Source organism: Mustela erminea, chromosome 13 (genome assembly GCF_009829155.1).
Source record: "Mustela erminea isolate mMusErm1 chromosome 13, mMusErm1.Pri, whole genome shotgun sequence".
NCBI classification, from domain to species: Eukaryota; Metazoa; Chordata; class Mammalia; order Carnivora; family Mustelidae; genus Mustela; species Mustela erminea.
Window position 1 is genome coordinate 52,292,461 of NC_045626.1, and position 22,641 is coordinate 52,315,101.

A 22,641-nucleotide genomic window follows, 5' to 3' on the forward strand; every position below is an offset into this window, starting at 1 on the left:
CTCCCTTAGCACATTGTACAGTGATATGTTTGGAATCTAAAAAGTACGAAACATACCGGCCCTTCAAAAATCTCCTTGTCATTAAATATGTAGGTGACTTTGGTGTTGCCAGACAGCTTCTCAGCCTGCATCCAAAACCGGACTTGGCCTTTCTCCAAGATTTCAACTGCCAACTCTGACTTAATTGGGACAGCTATGCAAAATAAAAACAAAAATAGTAATTTTACTGGTAACCAATTGTATTAATACCAATTTTTCAGTGAAAAAACACTCAATGGAAATGATAGTAGAGCACCTTGCTTCTTACAAAACCTGGAGACAGTAAGAACATCGTAGGGAAAGAATGATGTTCAGGGATGGAAGATGTGGGTTCTAGTCCTGCTGCCACTTTGGGCAAATCATTCATCTTCTGTGAGTCATAGCTATCTCAACTGTAAAAATAATAAGGAAGGTAAACTTAACTCCAGAATTCCTTCAGCTAATTTGTGTGACTCTCCGCTGTGGCTTTAGGAACAATAACAAAGTGTGATGAAATAGTCTTGGGCTGGCCCCAGGAGAGCGGAAGCCTAGTCCAACATCAGCAACTGTGTGATATTAGGCAGGTCCCTTCACTTATCTGGGCCTCAGTTGACTCATTTATAAATGAATGGGATTGTACCGAATATCCTAAATTATCAAGAGATTTTCCAGCTCCAACATTCTATAATCTTAATTACTTCAAAATACTGGGAAAGGAGTTAAATTTTATTTTTTTCAACAATTTAACTCACTTTGGAGGTTCTTTCAAATGTTTTTAAAAATGAATTTCAAAACAGAACTAATGTTGATGATATACACAAGATGAACTAGCTTATCATTTAAATTCTATCCACCCCACTGGATTGCCAGTTCAATCACACTCCCAGACAAGGCAACATTTTTCAGAGGCAAATAAGTGAGTCACTATTAACAAGATATATTAAGATACAGCATGGCTTGCTTCACAAAGAACGTGAAGGAACCATATGGTATCCCTGACATACACCTGTATCGCTCAAGACATTTGAGTCTGGGTGTAATTTTGGAAGTTGTCTCTGAAAAACAGTTTTCTAAATTTCTTGAAACTTGAAAATGTTCTCTATAAAGGCTCCTCCAGCCAATGGTTTTGTATCAGAGGTAGCTCCAAGGCAAACTTTGTTGAAAACCAAGGCGGTCTCTCAAAGTTTAGTAGTCCTTCCTTTCTTTTAGGAGAAATCACCGGCCTTTGCTTTCTCTAAATGGTGCTTTATCTAATCTCAACATTTCAATAGATGCTACATTTTGAATCGTAAGTTTCCCAAACTTGTATCAAATGTACGTCAGAATTTCTTTGTACTTATCCTAAAACTATCCTTTCCAAACTTTAAGGGATCCCTTTCATTTGCACTGTTCCATAGTCATTATGAAACTCAGTTATAGACTTGTTCCAGTGAGGAACTAAACAGAGGCTCAGATATCATCTACTGAGGGGTGTCCGTGATACACAGAAGATGGGCTCTGATGTCACACTGTGACCTTGGACAGGTCTCTCCTCTTGAAAGCTCATGCTCCTCACTGCTAACATGGGTATTGTCTACCCCATAAGACCACCAAGAAGACTGAATATGGTACCAGACAACACTAAGACACTGTGAATAATGACCAGTGCTCAAGAAGGGTGAGTTCTTTGCTCTCCTCATTTTACTGATGACAAAACTGAGCCCCGGGACATAAAGGAACATAACAGATATGTTAGTAACATATGTGGGTAGCAGAGTTGAGACCAGGGTTATTCCCTCTATTCTGTGCTCCTCTTGGTTCTCTGGCTGTCCATTCTAAAGAACAGTAGAGGTTGGGTAGTGAGTATCATGGCAGACTCGAGGGTTGTGAGAGTAGAGGCTAAACTTTCTCCTTACAGGACACTCCTGCTTGCTACAAGTAATTCTTAAGGAAAATGGAGAGTAGAATTTCCTGAGAAAGTCTGAAGACCTCATTTTGGGAAATCTAATACATGAGTGATGCAGTTACTTAAGGGGCCCAGAGTGGTGATAGAGAAGAAAGGGCATGTCCTCCTGGAAGTTTCAATCTCCTTTAGTGTTCACTGCCCTCTCTGAGTAATAGGAACATCACTTGAGGAAACACTGGCCACCAGGAATCACCAGAGAGGGCGTGGTGGCAAATAGCAGGTGTACACACATTAATAGTCATGTCCTGCTCAGGTGCTATAAAGACCACTTGGGCTTAACCACAGGTATCCATGGTGTACATCTGGTCTAGTTACTTAAATTCTCCAGACCTCAGAGTCTATACCTCTAAAATGAAATCACCTTAGAACTGAGACTTTTAAGGTCACTGTTGAGTTTAAATGATATACTCCATTTCAGCACCCTACAAGTACTCTGGCATATAATAAGTGCTCCATAAATTTGGCTATTAATATTTTGGTACCTCTCTCCTCCTCCAGTGGCTTCAACAACACCCTAGAACTATCAATTATAAAATATATTGACACCTAAGAGGACATACTAAATAGATGCAATTTATATATATATATATATGTGTGTGTGTTTGCATATATCTGTACACATAGAGTATATGTGCACCAGAGGGATAATAATCAAGAGATATTATGCAGGATGTTGACAATACTGAATTATACCTTCCATCACCTCCCTCACAATACCTTGGAATCTTCAAGTAAGCTGTCTCTCTACACTGCAGCTTAATATCAATAGTGGAAAATCAACTAGGCTATTTTCTGTTTTTAGCTTTATACATTTTTATTTTTTCCTTCATCTCGGTCCTAAATTTCCTTACAGTCCTTTCTCTGGCAGTTAATTTGTTCCAGCAAAATATCTATTTTTTGTAGGTTTAAGGCATATGTTCAGTGGTTTTCAAAATATTTTTGAAAACAGCTTAAAATAGAATTACTGCGCCAAGGGATAAAGGAACAGCATACTCTTTATTACATTCTATAAGAAACAAGACCCATTTAAAACCTTATAAAATCTCATGAAAAGACTTAATGATATGTCAACATTTACCGAGAGGAAGTGGGTATAAATTGAGAAATTAGATCTGCTGTTTTCACCCTTCCTCAGATCTCTGAAAATATTCATGTAGTCAGGCTGATCTAATAGAAGTGGGAGGAAGAAAAGTGTGGGAGCTGTATTCTTGAAAATGCTGCTCCAATGGGCTAAGCAAATCTCCCTTGGGTTAGGAGATCTGATACTTGCATGTCAGAGTTTCTAACACATGTTGAGTTCTCTTTCTGCCTACCTAAATGCCATACAAGTTTTCTGCTACTCTCTCTCCTAGAACCAGTAATTAGAGTAAACATGCTTATGCAAAATAAATATCTCAGCATACGTGACAGTGATATCAGACAATTACTGTCTTCAAGTCCATATGATCACTGAACACCAGGGAGGCTTGGGCACTTCCAATTCAGCAGTAATACCCCATGTTGTCTCATCATCATCCTTTAACCTAAATGTAAACATTGTTTGGACCAGCTGTTGCCTAGACACTTTGCCAATGTTTACTGTCCGACTAACTAGATTAGTGAATGCTGCTGTTTCTTTCCATTTCCACCAATGTTTGGGAGGAGACAGTGTGATCACGAATGGGGTCTGGCTGTGTTCAATATAGTGACCCTCTTTACCACTCCCTACTTCACAGCCCTGGGGACATGAAGAGAGAGCATACTGCACAGCTTGTAGACAGAGCTTCTACAAGTGAGTTTTTCTAGGATAACTGCTGTTTCAATATTTATATTTTTCCTGAAAAGTTCAAGGATCTCTCACAGCATCTCTATTCGGTAGGTGCTATAAACGATTACAACAGCCAGTTCTAGAAAGGAAACTAAGACATGGGAAATTAAAATTGAGTTGCTCAGGTTCATTGAATGGGTCAGAAGTACAGAATATAGAAAGGACAGGCCAAACTTCTACCTTCCAAGCAATTAAAAAATAATAATAACTTTGAAAATACCATTCACAATATTACTTTTCCAGTTTTGTGGTGATTTAGTGTACAGATGAGAAATGGTTCTCTCCCTGAGTTCAGAAAGTTTGTATTCTATATCCACACTTCACAGACACCCCACTGTGCTGCTTTGTTGAACAAAGTTGGTTTTGAGAACATAACAGCTGAGGACAATAGTCACTAACACTCAGCCTCAGGATAGAACAAGCAATCCTTGGGAATGGAAAAGAAGTCAGGCAATTAGTTCCAGAGCAGTGAGTGTTTCTTTTTTAATCACAGCCTTCACTGGGAATTTTGGGAAAGCTACAGACCTTTCTCCTAGGAAAATGGACATATACAAACATACAAGGTTTTGCCTGTAGTGTGGGTCACGATATAGTTTACTGAGTTCCTGAAAAGTCTGTATTGGTGAAGGAGCTGTATTTTAGGGTCTAAAGAGTAAAACAAAACAAAACAAAATGAAATGAAACAAAATTCGTGACTTAAAAGAGTGAGTGTGTATTATCATTCTTCATTTGTTTTCTCAAACTTCAGGGTATATAACCTGGATAACCCACCAGTTTGACCAACAGATATCAATGACAAGAGAACTTATCAGGTCAGTGGAACTTTCCGAGTATCATTTCAGACTTCTTTCTCTTCTTTTAGGTGTGGACTGTGAAATTTAATCTTTTATGTGGAAAGTACTTTATTGAAGAGTTTGTTCAGAAGAGATAGTTCAGAGAGATTCTTTTTCTGACTAGGACATCTTTACCTCATTTTCCAGGAGTTTAAAATGGTAGATAATGTCGTTAGATTATCTTTATTTAGAAGTGTGATTCTTCTGTTAAGTGCTAACATTAAATTGCTTAGGAAGAGATTGGTTTGCCTAAAAAACATGTGAGTTAATGTATACAGGATCATATAATATATAGGATTCCAAAGTACATAGGCAAAAAGTAAAGAACTTAATTACTCAGCTATGACACCTGTGTAACCTACTACTTCACTGTGTAACAGTATGGGATGTGTTTTCTATGTTAGTATCTGTATCTCTTTAGAACAATGGCCAAGATAAAAGCAGCCCTTCTGGAAAGTGCATTTGTAGCTAAAGTGTATATTCCATTAGGTATTCTTAAAAGCCTCTTCTCTTAGTCCTGTCAGTGTTGTCGTCTGACCTATTCCAGAAGTCACCACCTAAACCCTGTGGATGTACTGTGGACACTTACTTGGGAACTTGTGTTCTTGGCTGAGAGCTAGTAAACGTTTCAGCTCTGTAGGGAGAAAAAAAGAAAAATTAAACTTGAACTACCAAAACAAAAGCCACTTGATTCTAGAGGATCACTCAATGATGAATCAAAGCAGCGTTAGACTTGTGAATGGACTGTTTTTTTTTTAAGATTTTATTTGTTTATTTGACAGAGAGAGATCACAAGTAGGCAGAGCAGCAGGCAGAGAGAAAGGGGGAAGCAGGCTCCCTGCTGAGCAGAGAGCCCAATGTGGGACTCTATCCCAGGACCTGAGCCAAAGGCAGAGGCTTAACCCACTGAGCCACCCAGGTGCCCTGATATTTTTTTTAATTAAAGATTTATTTTATTTATCTGAGAGAGAGAGCACACAGGGGGAGCAGCGGCCAGAGGGAGTGGGAGAAGCAGGCTCCCCACTGAGGCCCTATGAGGCACTTAATTCCAGGACCCTGGGATCATAACCTGAGCCAAAGGCAGATGCTTAACCAACTGAACCACTCAGGTGTCCTAATAAATGGAATGATTTTAAAATTACCTTCCTCATCGATCAAGTAGCTTGACCCTATTCCATCAGTGTCCGTTACATCACAGGAATAAATGCCCAGGTCTTCTGTCCCCAGGTCCTTGAAGGTCATTTTCGTCCTGCGGAACAGAATACTCTTGTAAGAAGAGAGGCTGTGTGGGATTTATGATCTAGCAAATTCTTCCTTGCTCTCTTTCCATAAACATCCTCACCATTGCTTTAAGATTACAGAATTTCATAAAATAATGAGAATCACCATTAGAGCTGACTTTATGTCAATCAAAGCTTTTCTAACATCACAAATGAGATAACATATGAGAAAGCTTTTTAACTGAAATAACATGAAAAGTACTTTATAAGAACTGTTTTTTTTAAGGCTGACATTTGTTATTATTTTTTACATGACCAGATATAAAATATTTGTGATTTCATTCCGTTATACTAAGTATTTGAAATAGAAAGCAAAGAGCTTACTTCAGTCTCCTATCATGAAAATAAAACCCCATTATTATGACTGAAACAGTACATACTTGTTGCCTTTGCTTTCAATCTCTAATCGGGGAGAGTCCTTTGTGGATGCATAATCTTTGGACCAGTTGAACTGAGAATTTGGAGCCATCTGATCACATTCAAAGTTCAGTGAAATTACTCCATCATCATCCACGTTTACAACAACCTCTTTGGTTCCTAGAAGATCCAAAACAAGGCACTGATTATTTCCTGATAGAAATTAATGAAGTAAGAATTCCTTACTTTGGGATTCATTACTGTAGCCTCAAACCAGGGCCTTGAGCCTGTGCATGGGAAAATCTCCAGCTGCTCACTGTGAATGCACAATCCTACTTTACAATTCAACTTTTATACTGCAGCAGGGAATTAAATGAATGTGCCATGTTTTTCTGGTAAAGCCAACACCATGGACAGTATTCTTTGCTTAGGGCTGAACAAAAATTGCTTGATGTGACTGAAGGTACAGTGGAAGGAGTGGGTTGGTCATAATAAGGACAAGCCAGCCTGAGGCAAAAAGAAAGCTGAATAATCCTTATCAGGACCAAATCAATGACTTTTGCTTTGATAACATCCATATCCACCTACTCATCAGAAAAGGACAGTTAAGAAGTAAAGAAACCAAGGGGAAATTGAAGGGGAGACAGTAGAGGTAATAAAAATTGCCTGTGTTCATAGGCTTAATGTTTATTAATCATTTAAAAATGGAGAACTACATGGAAACTCAAGGCCAAGATCTTTCTCTGTTGATCAAGCAACCATAAATCAATCAAAAGTTGCCTCTCTGGATGAGAATGACAGCAACCTAAACATGACTGCTATCAAACCGTACGGAAATTGAAATGGAAATGAATTTCAAGAGATCCAGATGTTTAAAGAAGACTGGTTTTTAGATTTAAAAGAAAAAAATTCAGGTAGTGCTTTGAGTTCTTGTATTTTTGAGAGTTATAACAAATTACACTGGCATCTAATTTAGCAATTTAGAGTTCATACAGCATATAAAATATTCCCATCTATGCTTAACTCCAGTTTGAAAGGTAAAATGTACTTCTCAAGTTGACACTCATTTGATTACCAGTCTAAACTCAGTTTGTTTCCATATGTTAGGAAAAATATATTTAATCTCAGAAAGGTACAGCTTTGTCTTCAAAGGGCATTAAAAAAGATCTTCCAATAGACACTGCCAAAAGATTGAAGGTCTTCTCTCTAAATTGTGTTGTAAGAAGCCAGCATCCTGGCCTATTGTGCAATAAAACTTGTCAGGGGAAAAAAACCTGCAAAACTCCTCCCAGGGGAAGGCCAATAGAAAATAGTGCCCAAACAATGTGTGGCAACATGAAGATCTTGATTTGTAAGCTAGGAAGCTGATTTCATTTTGTCTTTATTGATGACAGGGTGTGTGCTTCTATTATAAGCCTCTAAATAGTGATTTTTTTTTTAAACACATGAAATGCTTAAAGAAGACTAGTTCTAGAGATTTTTTAAATTATTTTTAAAATGAAAGGGTTATTTTCATATTTGGTGATAAACTGAAATAATGATCTAATAAACATTTAATTATATTTGAATGAAATGTCCACCATTTCATTACTTTTAAGGGTGAGTCTACCCTACTGGAAGTTGCAGACCATGTTCTAGTGATACTCCTGATAACATATGATGAATCCTCATCATCCACTACTGTATAACAAAAAGTGAAAAAGTGTTTTCATTAAAACTTAAGACTAACATGTAAGAGGGCTGAGGTTCAGACAGTGTTATGATACAGAGCATGGTTGAGTCACAAAGAGAATACAAATAAGAAAATTTCTGTGTATATGCATTGTTATGTAGAGGAAAGATCTGATGGAGGTTGACTAAACCTTCCTTGCTCTTTGCATAATATCTATTTTGGAGGCATGACAGATTGTTCATATTAATCATTCATTGTCTTCTCTGTAATCCCTTTCAAAAGGAAGTGAATCATCCATATGCTTGCTGTTTATTATATTGGAGGTATGATTTAAGTTTACAACAGAAAAAATATTGCTTAGGTTAAGAATTGTGATTTTTTTTTATTAAGGTGAAAGATCTGACTTTTTTTGCGAAGGAGTCACAAAACTGAAAGAATATGAATATCATAGTTAGCTTAGCCTTTCTCTCCATCCCACAGAGAGCCTTTGCACTGTGATATTTCACCCATCTGGAACCCTGCTCCAAACCAAGAAGTAAGGAAAACAAGCCTCTGAGAGGCAGCACTGATGTGACAAAGTCCACACACTTGTATTCCTGGACACTCAGGAGAATTTCATAGATTGTCCCTTGGAATCTATTTATATTTCACTTGAGATTATTCTAGGAAATTGTTTGGTTGGGTTCCATCAGCAGATTAAACCTCCAAAACAGAGGGAAGTAAAAAGCTACCATCAGTAGGCACACTGAGAATAAGGAAAATGAGAGTAGGAGAGGAGGAAGAAAACCTAAATGCAGGCACAAAGACATTATTTAATAGAGGAGCGAATGGCTCCTCACCCCATAATGACATCACGTATCCCAACACTGTACAATAAATAAGATTGATTCTTATGGCCCTGAGTCACACAGAAAAAGGTAGATAAGGTTCAGTATGCTGCATCCAAGGTTGAAAAGTACATACTAACATGTCTAATCTATTTTATAAGAATTTTCATCAAAGAGTTTTAGAATTAATTTTAAAGTATTGATGCTTTAGCAGTAAATTCTCAGGTAAATGGAACAACTGGGAATTTAGAACAATAATTCGTAGAGGTTTTTCTCTTTTTTTTAATTGAGGAAAAACTGGTCTATAAGATTATATACGTTTCGGTATATAACACTATAATTCAACATCTGCATACACCACTAAAAGTCTAGCTACCATTCATCACCATACGATTGAATCCCTCTACTCATTTTGCCCACCCCCCACCCTCATTCCCCTGTGATAACCACCAATCTGTTTTCGTATCTATGAGTTTGCTTTTGTTTTGTTTGTTCATTGTTTTAGGCTTTTAGATTCCACATGAGTGAAATCACATGGTATTTGTCTTTCTGCATCTGACTGACTTCACTTCCCATAATATCTTCAGACCCATCCATATTGTCAAATGCTTTTTCTGCATCTATTGAGATGAACATGTACTTGTTATCCTTCATTTTGTCAAAGTGGTGTATCACAAGGATTGATTAGTAGGTATTGAACTCTCCTTGAATCCCTGGACTAAATCCCACTTACTCATGGTGGATGATCCCTTTGAATGTATTGTTGAATTTGGCTTGCTAATGTTTTATTTAGGATTTTTGCATCAATGTTCATCAATGATACAGGCCTGTAATTTTCTTTTTTGTGGTGTCATCTGGTTTTGATATTGGGATAATGATAAAATGAGTTTGGAAGTGCTTTCTTCTTTTCAATTTTTTTTAGAAGAGCTTGAGAAAGACAGGTATTGAATCTTTGAATGTTTGATAGAAATCACCAGTGAAGCTGCTCTGGTCCTGAACTTTTTTTTCTTGAGAATTTTTTGATTACTGATTCAATTTCCTTACTAGTAATCGGTATATTCAGATTTTCTATTGCTTCATGAATCAGTCTTGGAAGATTGTATGTTCTGAGAAATTTGTCTAGTTCTTCTAAGCAGTCCTCTATGTTGGTGTATAATTGTTCATTGTCTCATGATTATTCATATTTCTGTGGTGTCAATTGTAATATTGCCTCTGATTTCTAATTTTGTTTATTAGAGTCTTCTTTCTTTTTCCCCCCTTGGTGAGTATAGCTAGTTTGTCAATTTTGTTTACCTTTTCAAAGAACCAGTTCTCAGTTTTACTGATCTTTCCCCTTTTTTTCCTAGTCTCTATTTCACTTATTATTATTCTAATCTTTACTATTCCCTTTTTTCTATTGACTTTAGGCATCATTGTTCTTTTTCTAGCTCCTTTGGGAGTAAAGTTAAATTGTTTATTTGAGATTTTTCTTGTTTCTTGAAGTAGGCCTGTATTGCTATGTATTCCTTCTTAGAAACACTTTTACTGCATCATTCCAAATATTTGGGTATGTAATTTCTATTTTCACTTGTCTCTAGATATTTTTAATTGGTTTTCTTTGATTATCTTGATGACCCAATGGTTGTTCAGTAGATTTGTTTAATCTCAAACATTTTTGTGGTTTTTCTAGTCTTCTTACAATTGATTTCCAGTTGCACAACACTGTATTCACAGAAAATACTTGATGTGATTTCAGTGCTCTTGAATTTATGGAGACTTATTTTATGATTTAATGTGATCTATACTGGAGAGTGTTCCATGTGCAGTTGAGAAGAATATTTATTCTGTCACTTTCGGATGTAATTTTCTACATATATCTATTAAGTCCCTCCAGTCTAATGTATCATTTAAGGCTGATATTTCCTTATTAATTTTCTGCTTGGATGATCTATCCATTGATGTAAGTAGGGGTATTAATGTCCCCTACTATTATTGTATTGCTGTCAGTTTCTCCCTTCAAGTCTGTCAATATTTGCTTTATATATCTTGGTGCCCCTTTACTAGGTGCACATATATATATATATATTTTAAGATTTTATTTATTTATTTGACAGAGAGAGAGAGCACAAGTAAGCAGAGTGGCCGGCAGAGGGAGAAAGAGAAGCAGGCTCTCCACTGAGCAGGGAGCCGGATGTGGGGCTCAATCCCCCGACCCTGGTATCATGACCTGAGCCGAAGGCAGTCACTTAACCAACTGAGCCACCCAGGTGCCCCTGCATATATATTTATAAGTGTTATGTCTTCTTCCTGGATTGACTTTTTTATGATTATATGCCTTTGTCTGTTATTACAGTCCTTATTTTAAGTCTGTTTTGTCTGGTACGAATATTGCTACTCCAGCTTTCTTTTCACTTCCATTTGCATGGAATCTCTTTTTTCATCCTTTTCATCCCTTCACTTTCAGTCTGCATATGTCTTTAGATCTGAAGTGAGTCTCTTGTACACAGAATATAAATGGGTCTTTTTTTTTTTTTTTTTTTTTTAGCCATTCTATTGGTCACTCTATATCTTTTGATTGGGGAGTTTAGTCTATTTACATTTAAAGTAATTATTGACAGGTATGTACTCACTGCTATTTTGTTAATTACTTTCTGGTTGTTTTTATAGTTCTCTTTCTTCCCTTGAAGTGTTATGTTCAGGTTCCCTTCTCATTTTCTTTATATATTTGCTCTAAGTTTTTGCTTTGTAGTTACTGCAAAGTTCACATATAACCTATGTATGTAACAGTATGTTTTGACTTCACAGTAACTTAAATTTGAATACATTCCAAAATTGTACATTTTTCTCTTACCCGCATATTTTTATTTTTGATGTCACATTTTACATCTTTTTATTTATGCACGCCTTAACTAATTGTTGTGGTTTTTAAATTTATTTTACTTTTTTCTGTTTTTTAACCTTCATACTTGCTTTATAAGGGATTGATTCACTATCTTTATACACTTGCCTTTTCCAGTGAGATTTTTACTTTCTTATATTTTCTTATTATTAATTAGTGCCATTTCTTTTTGGTTTAGAGAACCCTCTTTAACATTTCTTGTAAGGCCAGCTTAGTGGTAATGAACTCCTTTAGCTTTTGTTTGTCTGGAAAACTCTTAATCTCTCCTTCAATTCTGAAATAACATTGCCAGGTAGAAAATTCTTGGTTGGGAGTTTTTTCCTTTTAGCACTTTGAGTAGGTTATGCTGCTCTTTTCTGGCTTGTAATGTTTCTGCTGAAAAATCTGTTGATAGCCTTATGGGGTTTCTTTTGTATGTAGTAAGCTGTTTGCTCTTGCAGCTTTTAAGATTTTCCCTTTAACTTTTACCCTTCTAATTATAATGTGTCTTAGTGTGAATCTCTTTGGGTTCATTTTATTTGAAATTCTCTGGGCTTCCTGAACCCGTATGTCTGTTTCCCTCCTCAGATTAGGAAAGTTTTCAGCCATACTTCTTCAAATAAGTTTTATGGCCCTTTCTCTCTTTCTTCTCTTTCTGGCACCCCAGGATTGCAAATGTTATTCCTCTTGCTGTTCTTTCAGAGAGCTCTTAAGTTATGTTCATATTTTTAAATTCTCTCTCTCTTTTTTTTTTTTTTTACTACTCTGTCTGGGTGAGTTCTTTTTTTTTTTTTTTTTTAAAGAGTTATTTATGAGGGAGAGAGAAAGGGTGAGAGATAGCACATGAGTAGGGGAGGAGCAGGGGGAGAGACTCTTCAAGCAGACTCCCCTCTGAGTGCGGAGCTCATCCAGGGCTCAATACAATGATCCATGGGATTATGACCTGAGCTGAAACCAAGAATTGGATGCTCTACTAACTGAGCCACTCAGATGTCCCTGTCTGCATCAGTTCTATTGTTTTATTCCAGCTCACTGATCTGATATTTGGCTTTATCCAGTCTGTTGTTGAATCTCTCTAGCATATTTTTCAGTTCAGTTATTGTATTTTTCAGCTTTGTAACTTCTATTTGGAACTTTCTTATATTTCCGATCTCTTTGTTGAGGATCTCACAATTGATCCATTTTTCACCTGGGTTCAGTGAACATCTTTATGATTATTACCTTAAACTCTGTATCAGGTAGGATGGTTATTTCCACTTCATTAATGTCTTTTTCTGATGTTTTGTCTTGTTCTTTTATTTGACACATATTCTTCTGTCCTTTCATTTTTTCCTGACTCTCTGTGTTTGTTTCCATGTATTAGGTAAATCAGCTACCTCTCCCAGTCTTAAAGGAGTAGACTTGTGTAGAAAATGTCATGTGGAGCACAGAAGTGCAATCTCCTCTGACTGCCAACCTGGATTATCAAGTGGTACCCCCTGTGTGGACTGATGTACCTATGTGCAGTGGCAGGTATGTGTCTGCAGCTTGACATGGGCAGGGTTGGTGTCTGGCCCACCTGCAATGCATGACTGAGCTGTGGTACTGTTCAGGTTCCTGAATGGCCAAGTTTGGTCTCCATGCAACTTGGAGAACAGAAAAGCCCTGCTTAGTTGCTGTCTCAATTGTCTCAGTTATTGAGAGAAGAATATAGAGCTATCTCATTGAATTGTTCTGGAAAATTAATTTTTGTAAAGCAGTTTACAAAGAGATCTTTTGTGAAAATATGAAGTGAAACTACTATTAATTATAAAAATATTTAGTTTTAATTAATTTGTTAGCATAGTTCTTTGAATGAAGGTATTTACAAAGAGTAACTCAGTAAGCTAAGTATTTTACAATCATACTATAATGGGAGATTGAATTGAGATTGCTTTTGGAAAAAAGGTAGACTCCTGTGGTCTAGCTTTACAGAGAAAATAGTGTTTTGGGAAAATATTTTTTAAAAATTGTATGGGACAAAAAAGAACAAGTGTGAAGAATTTAAAACAAAACGATGCTCTTTGGAAAATTTAAAAGCCAATAAAACAACTTTAAAAACAACTTAAAAAGCAGATAAAAACAACATAAAAAGAGCTCAGAGTTTCTTGTATCTAAAAAGGACATGTTGGCTTATATATTCCTCTTTGTATGATTAAGGAAGTAACTATGTTCAACTGGCAGGGCTAACTTTTCTACATTAAAATCTAAGAGGAAGTTCAATAGTGGAATTCCTTAAATAAAGGAGTTCTTAAAATATAATGGGCAAAAAATTCTATAGCAATTTTTAGAAAGATATATGATATTCAAATGGATGATTCTTTTTATAAATGCTCTAGAAAAAAGAAGAGCAAATACAATGCCAGCATTTCTTTTTGTTCTTTTTTATTTTTTTAATTCTAACTAGTTGGTGCCTGGGTGGCTCGGATGGTTGGGCCACTGCCTTTGGCTCAGGTCATGATCCCAGAGTCCCGGGATGGGGTCCCTCATCAGTCTCCCAGCTCCATGGGGAGTCTGCTTCTCCTTCTGACCTTCTCCCATTTCACTCTCTTTCCCTCAAATAAATAAAAAAAACCTTTGAATAAATAAAAAATGAATTCTAACTAGTTAGTTAACATGCCAGCATATCTAATAGGCCCCAGACTAATCCTCGAACAATGCCTGTGTAGATAGACCTGGTGCAGTGTCAGAGTTAAGAAAGGTATAGTTAAAACATCCTCAAATCTTCTTTTTAGAATGTCCTGTGGCCTAATTGAGTTTTTACCAAGCATTGAGCTACTGTCACTTCATGGGTGAACTCATAAATATCTGAAGAGCTATATTCTCTGAAGCTGATTAATGTGTGATCAAAATGGCTCAGATACTTAACTGGCAGGCAGTCAACTTGATATTCTGCTGTCACAGTCAAGGCTTCCCTATGGATATTCTCATTTGGGTGAAAGGCTGTCCCACCCTCCAACAGAGTTGGGCTGGAAAAGTGGACCAAAATCTGTCAGGACCTAGATTTTCTCAACCTTTGAATCTGCTCAAGAACATGAAGAATTCAAGTAAAAACACAGGAGATTTAGCTATAGAAAATAAAAGAGATTATTTTGCTGTAAAAAGGATTTAAGAAGAATTGTCTTGAGTTTGCTGCCTCAACCTTACCCTACACAAATCCTTAATATGGACAGGGGGATACCAGATTGTGTGGAATGGCATTTTAATGGTCCCTTCAGGCTTGCCACCACACCTCGTATGTGAATGAGTTAAGGTACAGCCCAGGGCTAAAATGAATGATTTGGAAATTAACTGTCCCTCCTCTCCAAAAGATGATTTAAAAAAGAAAAATTGAAAGCCAAAATGAAACCACAGTAAACTGTTCATATTCCTATATATTTCATAATCTGATAGGCAATTTTTCTCATATAATTTAGTCTTTTACATCAGCATTCATAGATCCTTTTTACAAGCTTTAGTTATTTGTCCTTTTCCGTGGGGTGTGTGTGTGTGCACGTGTGTGCATGTGTGCGCTCATGTTTAAAAACATGAGTCACGTTTAAAAACCCAGAGAGTGGGACAGAATAGAAGCAGAGAGAATTGAATTAATGCAATCAGTCTACGTGATACTTAGCTCCCCTATGTTTAAGACCAAAACTGCTGGCTGACCTACCACTTTGGTACTCACATCGTGGCCTCCATTATAGAATATCTAGGGTTAAGTTTACACACTGTGGCTATAAAACAGAGTCATACTCACTGGCCCAAACATGTAGTCATTCATTATCTTTTTCATTTAATAAATGACTACAACACACCAGGTACCAGGCCCTTGCAAACAGGAAGAAAAGACACACAGTTCCTGTTTTGAAGTAGCCCACAGTTAAATCAAAGTTCATAACCCTGCTTTCATGCTAGAATTACCCAAGTGGCTAAATAAACAAAAATGAACCTATGCCCAGGCTCAGTCCTGGAGATTCTGATATAATTGGTCTGCAGTGGAGTCTGGATGGAGTCAGTATTTTTCAAAAAAAGTTCCTGGCATGATTCTCATGTACAGCAAAGGTTGAGGACTACTGTTTTAATGGCTGAAAGAGAACAGTTAATAAACAAATACAAGGGAAATGTTCTAAACGAAGCCAGTTGAGCAGAACAGCCAGCCTGGCTTCCTCCTCTGAATCCTTGAAGACTCCACTTCTAGGCTACTGAGAGCTCGTTTACATTCTCAGTCCTGCCAGGTGCTATGACAAACCAGTTTTCAGAAACTGGAATTGGTTAGGAGGTTGTCAACTCAATCATTCCTTCTAGTGTTGCATTCTTCTAACCTGCCTTGCTCCTAGTGACCAAGTCCTAACTTCTGGTAACTGAAGTTAGGTTGGGACTCTGCCTTGTGTTTGGGCCCTCCTCTCCATCACCTGAATTCTCTGGCTGGCTGCTGAGTCTCTGGTAAGAATACCTACAGCCTGTACCACCAGTCCTTTTTTTGTCCTCCAGATCACCTGCCACACCTTGGCAGGTCTTTCTTTTATCTTCCATCTGATCTGGCTCGCCTTGCCTCCGCCTCCCCCTCTGCCCCAGGCTTGATGCAATCAATATAGATACCATTTGAAAACTATCAAATATCAAGATTAGGAGTACCTTTTATATACTAAACAAATATACACTAAATATTTTTCAGCTTATTCTTCTTACAGGCTTTTTTCTAGCTTAATTACATTTCTTGGTAAAGCCTGATACACTGAGTCTATTTTTCTGGATCCTCATCGGCAGAACAACTGGACATTCTGGCAGGGCCTGAGCTACGTCTGCTGGCATATTTATTGACTTCAAAGGGAGACCAGTGATCCTCTAACTCTGGTGGATTAAGTTAACTTTCAACTCAAATTCAGATTACACTTGTGATATCGTGTTAGACTTATCTGAGGCTTGCTGTTACATGATGAGCTTTATTTCTGAAATTTTAATAATACATTCCAAAAGAAGTCGTTCTTCTGCAATAGCAATCCAAATTTCACATCCCAAATCTTGAAATTGATAACATGCCTCCCTACCTCTGCCCTGTCCATTCTAACATATAATAAATATCTAAGCAAAAGTAAAATATTGGTATTTAAGAAAATCATTAAATACAATCAACTTTATGCTACAGGTAAGTTTTTACAAGGACTTATGAAACCCCAGTTTACTGCCTATTCAGATATGAGAAATATTTTATGAACATCTATTATAGCTCTCATCACACCCCATGTTGTAAGTTCTGAGTTTTCCATGTAGATTGTAAGGCCGGTGTACAGTGATGATATCCTATTCCTCTGCTCCTGTTGCCCACACATATTGTGCTCACATACCGTAGCTGCTTAAGAAATGTATGTCCCAAGAATGAATGTGCCTGTTGCATATGAACATATCCACGTGTCTCCTGGCTTTTGGTGTTCCTTTACGGTGAAGGACTTTGACTTTGTGCATCTCAGGGTTCTTTCCTAGGCTGTGAGCCAAAGAGTGGCTTCATCTCCTGCTGTTTTGTGGGTCAGTGTCTGCAGCTGTTCTTTGTAGTTATATTCTGGGAATGGAATGGCCACAAAAAATGACTTCCAAATCAGTGAAACAAAACTCTTTACCCATGAGCTCATCAGAAGATCATTTTCTGATGGTAAAACTTCTGTAGGGGCAGTTTTATTAATGTCATGCCTGAAAACCTGCCATTCTGAGACTATTGATGAGAAAATAAGAACTCAATTTCACCTTCCTTCAGTTAATCAGATTTGGAATCCATTGCATCAAAGGTGCTTTTAACTGATCCATGATTAGGTTAAGAGTTTACCTCTTTGGTGACCTAAATGTTCTTACAAGAGTTTGCAGTTGTATCTTTTTGCACCTGCATTTGTTTCTATTTCTTTAGTAGTGGCAACCTCAGAGTCTGCTTCCTATACAAATATATATTCTGGTGTCTTCACCTATTGTCTTTTATCTGGTGTGTATGTGTCTAGCGTTGTCCTGTTTTCTCATGGAATTTTACAAAAGGTACTTATAATGAGGTGTGGCACTTTATCCAGACAACTTTTACAGTTGTGTGTAAGTCAGTTTTCACACCCAGGTCTTAGAGGGCAGTTTTAAGAGTAGTTGAAAGTAGGTTATGAAGTAATAGGATGAGAAGGGTAGATACTTCCTAAAAGGATACTTTTGATATACTTTTCAAGTAATATGCAGGGAGAGCAAAAGTTTCTATGTTTACTTTCTTTCCTTATCATAAAAATAAATATCACATTATATATCTACTCTTTGTTTTAATCTGAAAATCGATGTGGATTGAAGTGAACATGCTTGGACTAGAATGAAGGCAAACTTAAAATAGCTGGTTAATACTTTTTTAATCCTCTCTCATTTCAGATGTTTCTTTTGAAGTTATTTTTTATTGATTTATAATTGGCCCAATATTATATTAATTTCACATGTACAATGTAGTGATTCAATATTTATGAACTGATCACCTTGATAGGCCAAGTTACCATCTGTCTCTTTACAAAGTATACAAAGTGGTTGCCTGTATTCCCTATGCTGACTATTACAGTGCTTTCTTTACTGTAACTTCTATGAACTGAAATATGTAATAACTTTGAAAAGCAATAGAGATTAAATGGGAAGATAAGTAATTATTATGTAATAATCTGAAACTATTTGCACAGTGAACAGTGTAAAGTTTGTTCACATAATAAAGGGGAAGACTGTCTTCCCTAGTCCAATCATGGCATCTCTTGAAACTGGGAAGTGAAAGTTTCTTCCTTTCTATAGATCATCCAGTTAAAACTGCTGTTAGTTTTATCCAGGAGTCAGCAAACTATGGCCTGCAGGCTAAATTTGGCCCCTTGCCTCTTTGTATGACCTGCAAGCTAAGAATGGTTTTTATTAAACAGTTGAAAAAAATTCAAAAGAAAATTAATATTTCAAGGCATGTGAAAATTACTTAAAATTTAAATTTCACAATACATGAAATATATAATGCATATAACTGGCACAATAAAGTTTTACTAGAATACAGCCATATTCATGAGTTTATGTATTATCTATGGCTGCTTTGGTTATGGCAGAGTTGAGTATCGTGACAGAGCTGAAAATATTTACTGTCTGGTCCTTCACAGAAAACACTTGATGAACCCTGACTTGACTTAAAAGATACAATTAAATAAATTCTGCTTTTGTTTAAGAATCATGCTTGTTCACTGGGCTGTTCAGCTCCTACAACTGGGAAAATATTCTTGTAGGACTTAAAGGCCACAGTATGGTGACAGAATAATGTCCTAGAAATGTACACTTGAAATAATCCAGGAAACATACTTTGACCAAGAACTTCCCCATTTTTAGGTACAGTCCAGAATAGCCCTGGATCACTTCAAACCTGGCTGATTCCTGTCCTAAGAGCACCTGTGATGCGATAAACAATTCACATCCGCAGGCCAAACTTATCAGCTATTCAGATAGCATACACTGATAATTTTGAAAATTAAGAAAAACATAGAAAGTAAGATTGAATTGCTCTGGTGTCTTACACAGATGAGATTAATCTTAATGAAAGTGTCAAAGCCCACCTGGACGGGTTTCTGCCACAACAGGCCCAGCAAGGTCCGATGGCTTGCCAACACCCGCCTGGTTGATGGCTCGGACACGGAGCACGTAGCTGACACCCTCCTTGAGGCCTTGTACCTAAAAGAAGCAGGAAGAGAAGTGATGGGTGTTCCATGTCATTTGAACAGAGGTGCTCTTCCTGTGCACAGACGATTTTGTTGTAGAGCTCAATTTCTCCCATTCGTGGAACTCTATCTCCTGTCCTCACTTAAGGTTACCAGATTAACTTTTTTTTTTTTTCAGGTTAAACTTTTCAACATGTACATGTTTTTCTCCACCTCAGGCTTGAAATGTATCTGAATATAAAACATCCAGGAGAGCAAATCTATATCACAATGGGTATAAAGATTATAGGACATCTCTACTTCTTTATGCCTATATTGTTTGAATTTTTCATCATAGGCATCAGAAAAGTCAGTAAGTCTATTTTCACTTTAAAAACTGTGGACAAACTCTGAGATAATTTCCTTACAGAAAATTAACCTCCTGGTTTGTGGGGCACATTCAATCTCAGTGTCAATCTCTCTCCCTCTCTTCTATATTCACCTTTCTTCTTTTTCTTTCTTCAAACGAGTGAACTTAACCATTCTTTGATATGTTTAAACTCTATCATTTTTTTCTTCCCACCCGTTTTTTCTAGGCTGTTGGTACCCTCTGCTTAGCTTCTTATCCTTGTTTTGTTTACCCTGAGTCAAGCCCAACCTCAGCTCTTGGGATCCTTTGCTGCATCAAGTTGAAGATTTGGAAATTATTCTGGCCATAAATATACACCATCACCATCAGATGTATCTGATTTTTTTAAATGTTCTTTGGGGGTTTCTTTAAATCTACAGGCCTCCTGACTCATTTGGATAACCAAATAGCATGCTAAGTTCCTGACCTTCCTTCTCCTTTTTCTTTCCCCCATGAAATGCAACCTTCCCCACCTCCTCAAGGTTTTGGAAGAGGTTAGGGAGCTCACTGGCATATGCTAAGATGAGTTAATGGTGTATTTCAAGGTCATCTCTCTTGGAGGATATATTTATATTTTTTATGGGGACCGTAAATACCTCAATCCTGGAGAGAAGCTGACAGACAGTATGGACTTTAGTCCACAGTGGCAGGTCAATGGGAGAGAACTTGTAGAGCATGCATACTCTGAGAATCTTCCAAGGCCCACCCTCTAGGCAGTGGCTTATTCTGGCAACAGGTAGGGCTGCAAACTAAATGCAGTGTGCTGTTTTCTGTATGACTGTGGTGAAGCCACACTTCGTTCTAAGTAATGAGTCAGAATCATATTCCCCACAGCTTCTGAAGCCCTAGTGTGGATTCAGGGTCTCCAGGTGTCACTCCTGACATAGGAGAAAACATTCTTTTGAGATATCTATTTGTTACAAGTGAGATTCATTGGCTTTAGCAGAATAGTCACTGGCAGATAAGTTAGGAATTTGTTCAGTTAGAACACTTTAGAGCAATCTGGAAGCCAAAGATGTGGATAAGGCTGAGGATTAGGTCAAGAGTTGAGTGAACCCATTCCACTAGCCTCTGAGAGCTCATATGAGCACAAGCATGGGAGAGCCCATGAAGTAAGACAGTGCATGACTCAAAGGAATCAGCAGGTAAAGCCTTGCTGGCATGAATGCTATGAAAACAGCACCCTCAAATCAAAAACCATCCTCTAAAATCAATCAATCAATCAATCAATCAGAGGAAGAAATGAGAAAGTCACCTTTCTAAAACTGTGAGTAACCAAAATGTAAGGTGGGCAGTTGGAGGAAAGGAGGAAAAGAAGAGAGAGGAGGGAGCTCGTAGATGTTTTCCAAAGCTATATTAAGGGATTCAGGTTAAATATAACCGAATTGCTTTAAGCATCAGAAACTTTGCCCAATCCCAACCACTGTCAAATGAAATCTTACCAGGAGCCCAATATAGGAAACAGACCACAACAGAAATGTGTTTTATCTTGCTAACTTTAGAGTTAATAGTATTAGGGTAGCATTTCTTCTTTTTAAAAAAAATGTTTCTCAAAATATGAGCACTGTCTTACCCTCAGGTATGTGTTCTTAATAGCTGCCTTATTGAGTCCTCGCCACTGGTCATCTTTGGCATGGGCCTCCTTCAAGTCCACAAAGTAACCCGTGACGGGAGTCCTTCCCGAGTGGATAGGAGGCTTCCACTGCAGAACCAGGGAGGTTTTCCTGACTTCACTATATTTGACATTATGTGGGGGTCCTGAAAAAGAGAGAAACGGAGACCAAAGTATAAGAATTATGACATACATGTCAAAATGCAAATATGTGTAAATCTAGAGCCATATCTGAAGTCTTAAAGCTGAATCCAGTGTTCTTTTGTGAAATCTACTATTTGTGTAGAAATAGGTATTTTGTGGTCATTTTGTATCAAGTTTCCTCAATGGCTCTACATCAATCTACTAAGTCCTTTTATGGGCAAGGCAGTTAGAGTTAATTCAGAAGCTGGATGAAAACTTGCTTTCAAGGGGTCCTTGGGCTTCTGGTCCTCATCTTTTATCAAAAATAGTTTAATTTGGTTGTCAATTCAGTTTCAGATTATTTTTGGATAGAAATCTGAAACTTCCCCTAACTTTCAAATTAGGATGAAGAAAGCAACTCTATATGATGGCATATGAATATAGATAGTAATATTTCTTCTACAGGAAAAAGGAATATGTTATAAACTAGATCTCTTCTGGAGGGAAATCCTTCCCATAAAGCATATATTCCATCTACGAGTAAAAACAAACTATAATTACAGTTTACAAAGAACTTTCACCAAAACAAATACAATCAAGCCTATGGATCTCAGCTAAACATTGCTAGGTATTTTATGAGACCCAAACATTGCTAGGTATTTTATATTTATTTATCTCATTCATCCTTAAGACAACAGAAAACTCAGAGAAGCCAAGTAACTTGACCAATCTGTTCAGGAAGAAAGTCAAATGTCCTCCCTGCCCATGTGCTCTTTGCACTCTTGGGAATCTAAACTATAAGCGACCCCCCACATCCTTCCATGACCACGAGCTGCTATGTAGGTGATATATTTAATTTTCTTTTTTCCTGACCTTTTTTTTTTAAAAAAAGAAACTGATTTCTAACCAACCAATCAAAATCCCCTGAACTAACTCACAGTGCCCTAAAAGCCAGCTACAAACACAGCCTCTATCATGCTATGCTTTGGCATTTTGCAAATTGATAGCTCAATATTTATGGGGCCCTGTCCCTTGGCTTAGTGTGTCATCCCTGCCTTCCAACAAGGTAAGAGGTTTAAATAACATGGTAATATATTTAAATAATAACATCAATGCCTTATAATAACACGTCATGTTCTGTTTTACAAAGGACTTTTAAATCATTTTCTTGTGCCATCCTCAGAATCCTGTGAGGCATCCAAACAGGTAGCACTCATCCTGCAATCTCTTTTGCTAACTA

General features: G+C 37.2%; 1 protein-coding gene and 1 long non-coding RNA gene across 9 annotated transcripts in view; one reads left to right on the forward strand and one right to left on the reverse strand.

The window, feature by feature from the left end:
- MYOM1 (myomesin 1) overlaps window positions 1-22,641 on the reverse strand; it is a 161,579-nt gene that overhangs the window by 23,405 nt on the left and 115,533 nt on the right. For all 8 annotated transcript variants that reach the window (XM_032309700.1, XM_032309701.1, XM_032309702.1 and 5 more), the window contains 6 exons: window positions 21,240-21,424; window positions 19,177-19,291; window positions 6,264-6,420; window positions 5,746-5,852; window positions 5,193-5,237; window positions 57-193 (listed from right to left, as the gene is read on the reverse strand). In XM_032309700.1, the coding sequence (XP_032165591.1) occupies window positions 57-193; window positions 5,193-5,237; window positions 5,746-5,852; window positions 6,264-6,420; window positions 19,177-19,291; window positions 21,240-21,424 (746 nt within the window). The remainder of the gene's footprint in view (window positions 1-56; window positions 194-5,192; window positions 5,238-5,745; window positions 5,853-6,263; window positions 6,421-19,176; window positions 19,292-21,239; window positions 21,425-22,641) is intronic.
- Window positions 1-22,641, forward strand: part of LOC116571629 — a 35,711-nt gene that overhangs the window by 5,165 nt on the left and 7,905 nt on the right. Inside the window, exons 3-4 of the long non-coding RNA XR_004277933.1 lie at window positions 1,543-1,675; window positions 4,519-4,582. This is a non-coding gene — a long non-coding RNA (uncharacterized LOC116571629). The remainder of the gene's footprint in view (window positions 1-1,542; window positions 1,676-4,518; window positions 4,583-22,641) is intronic.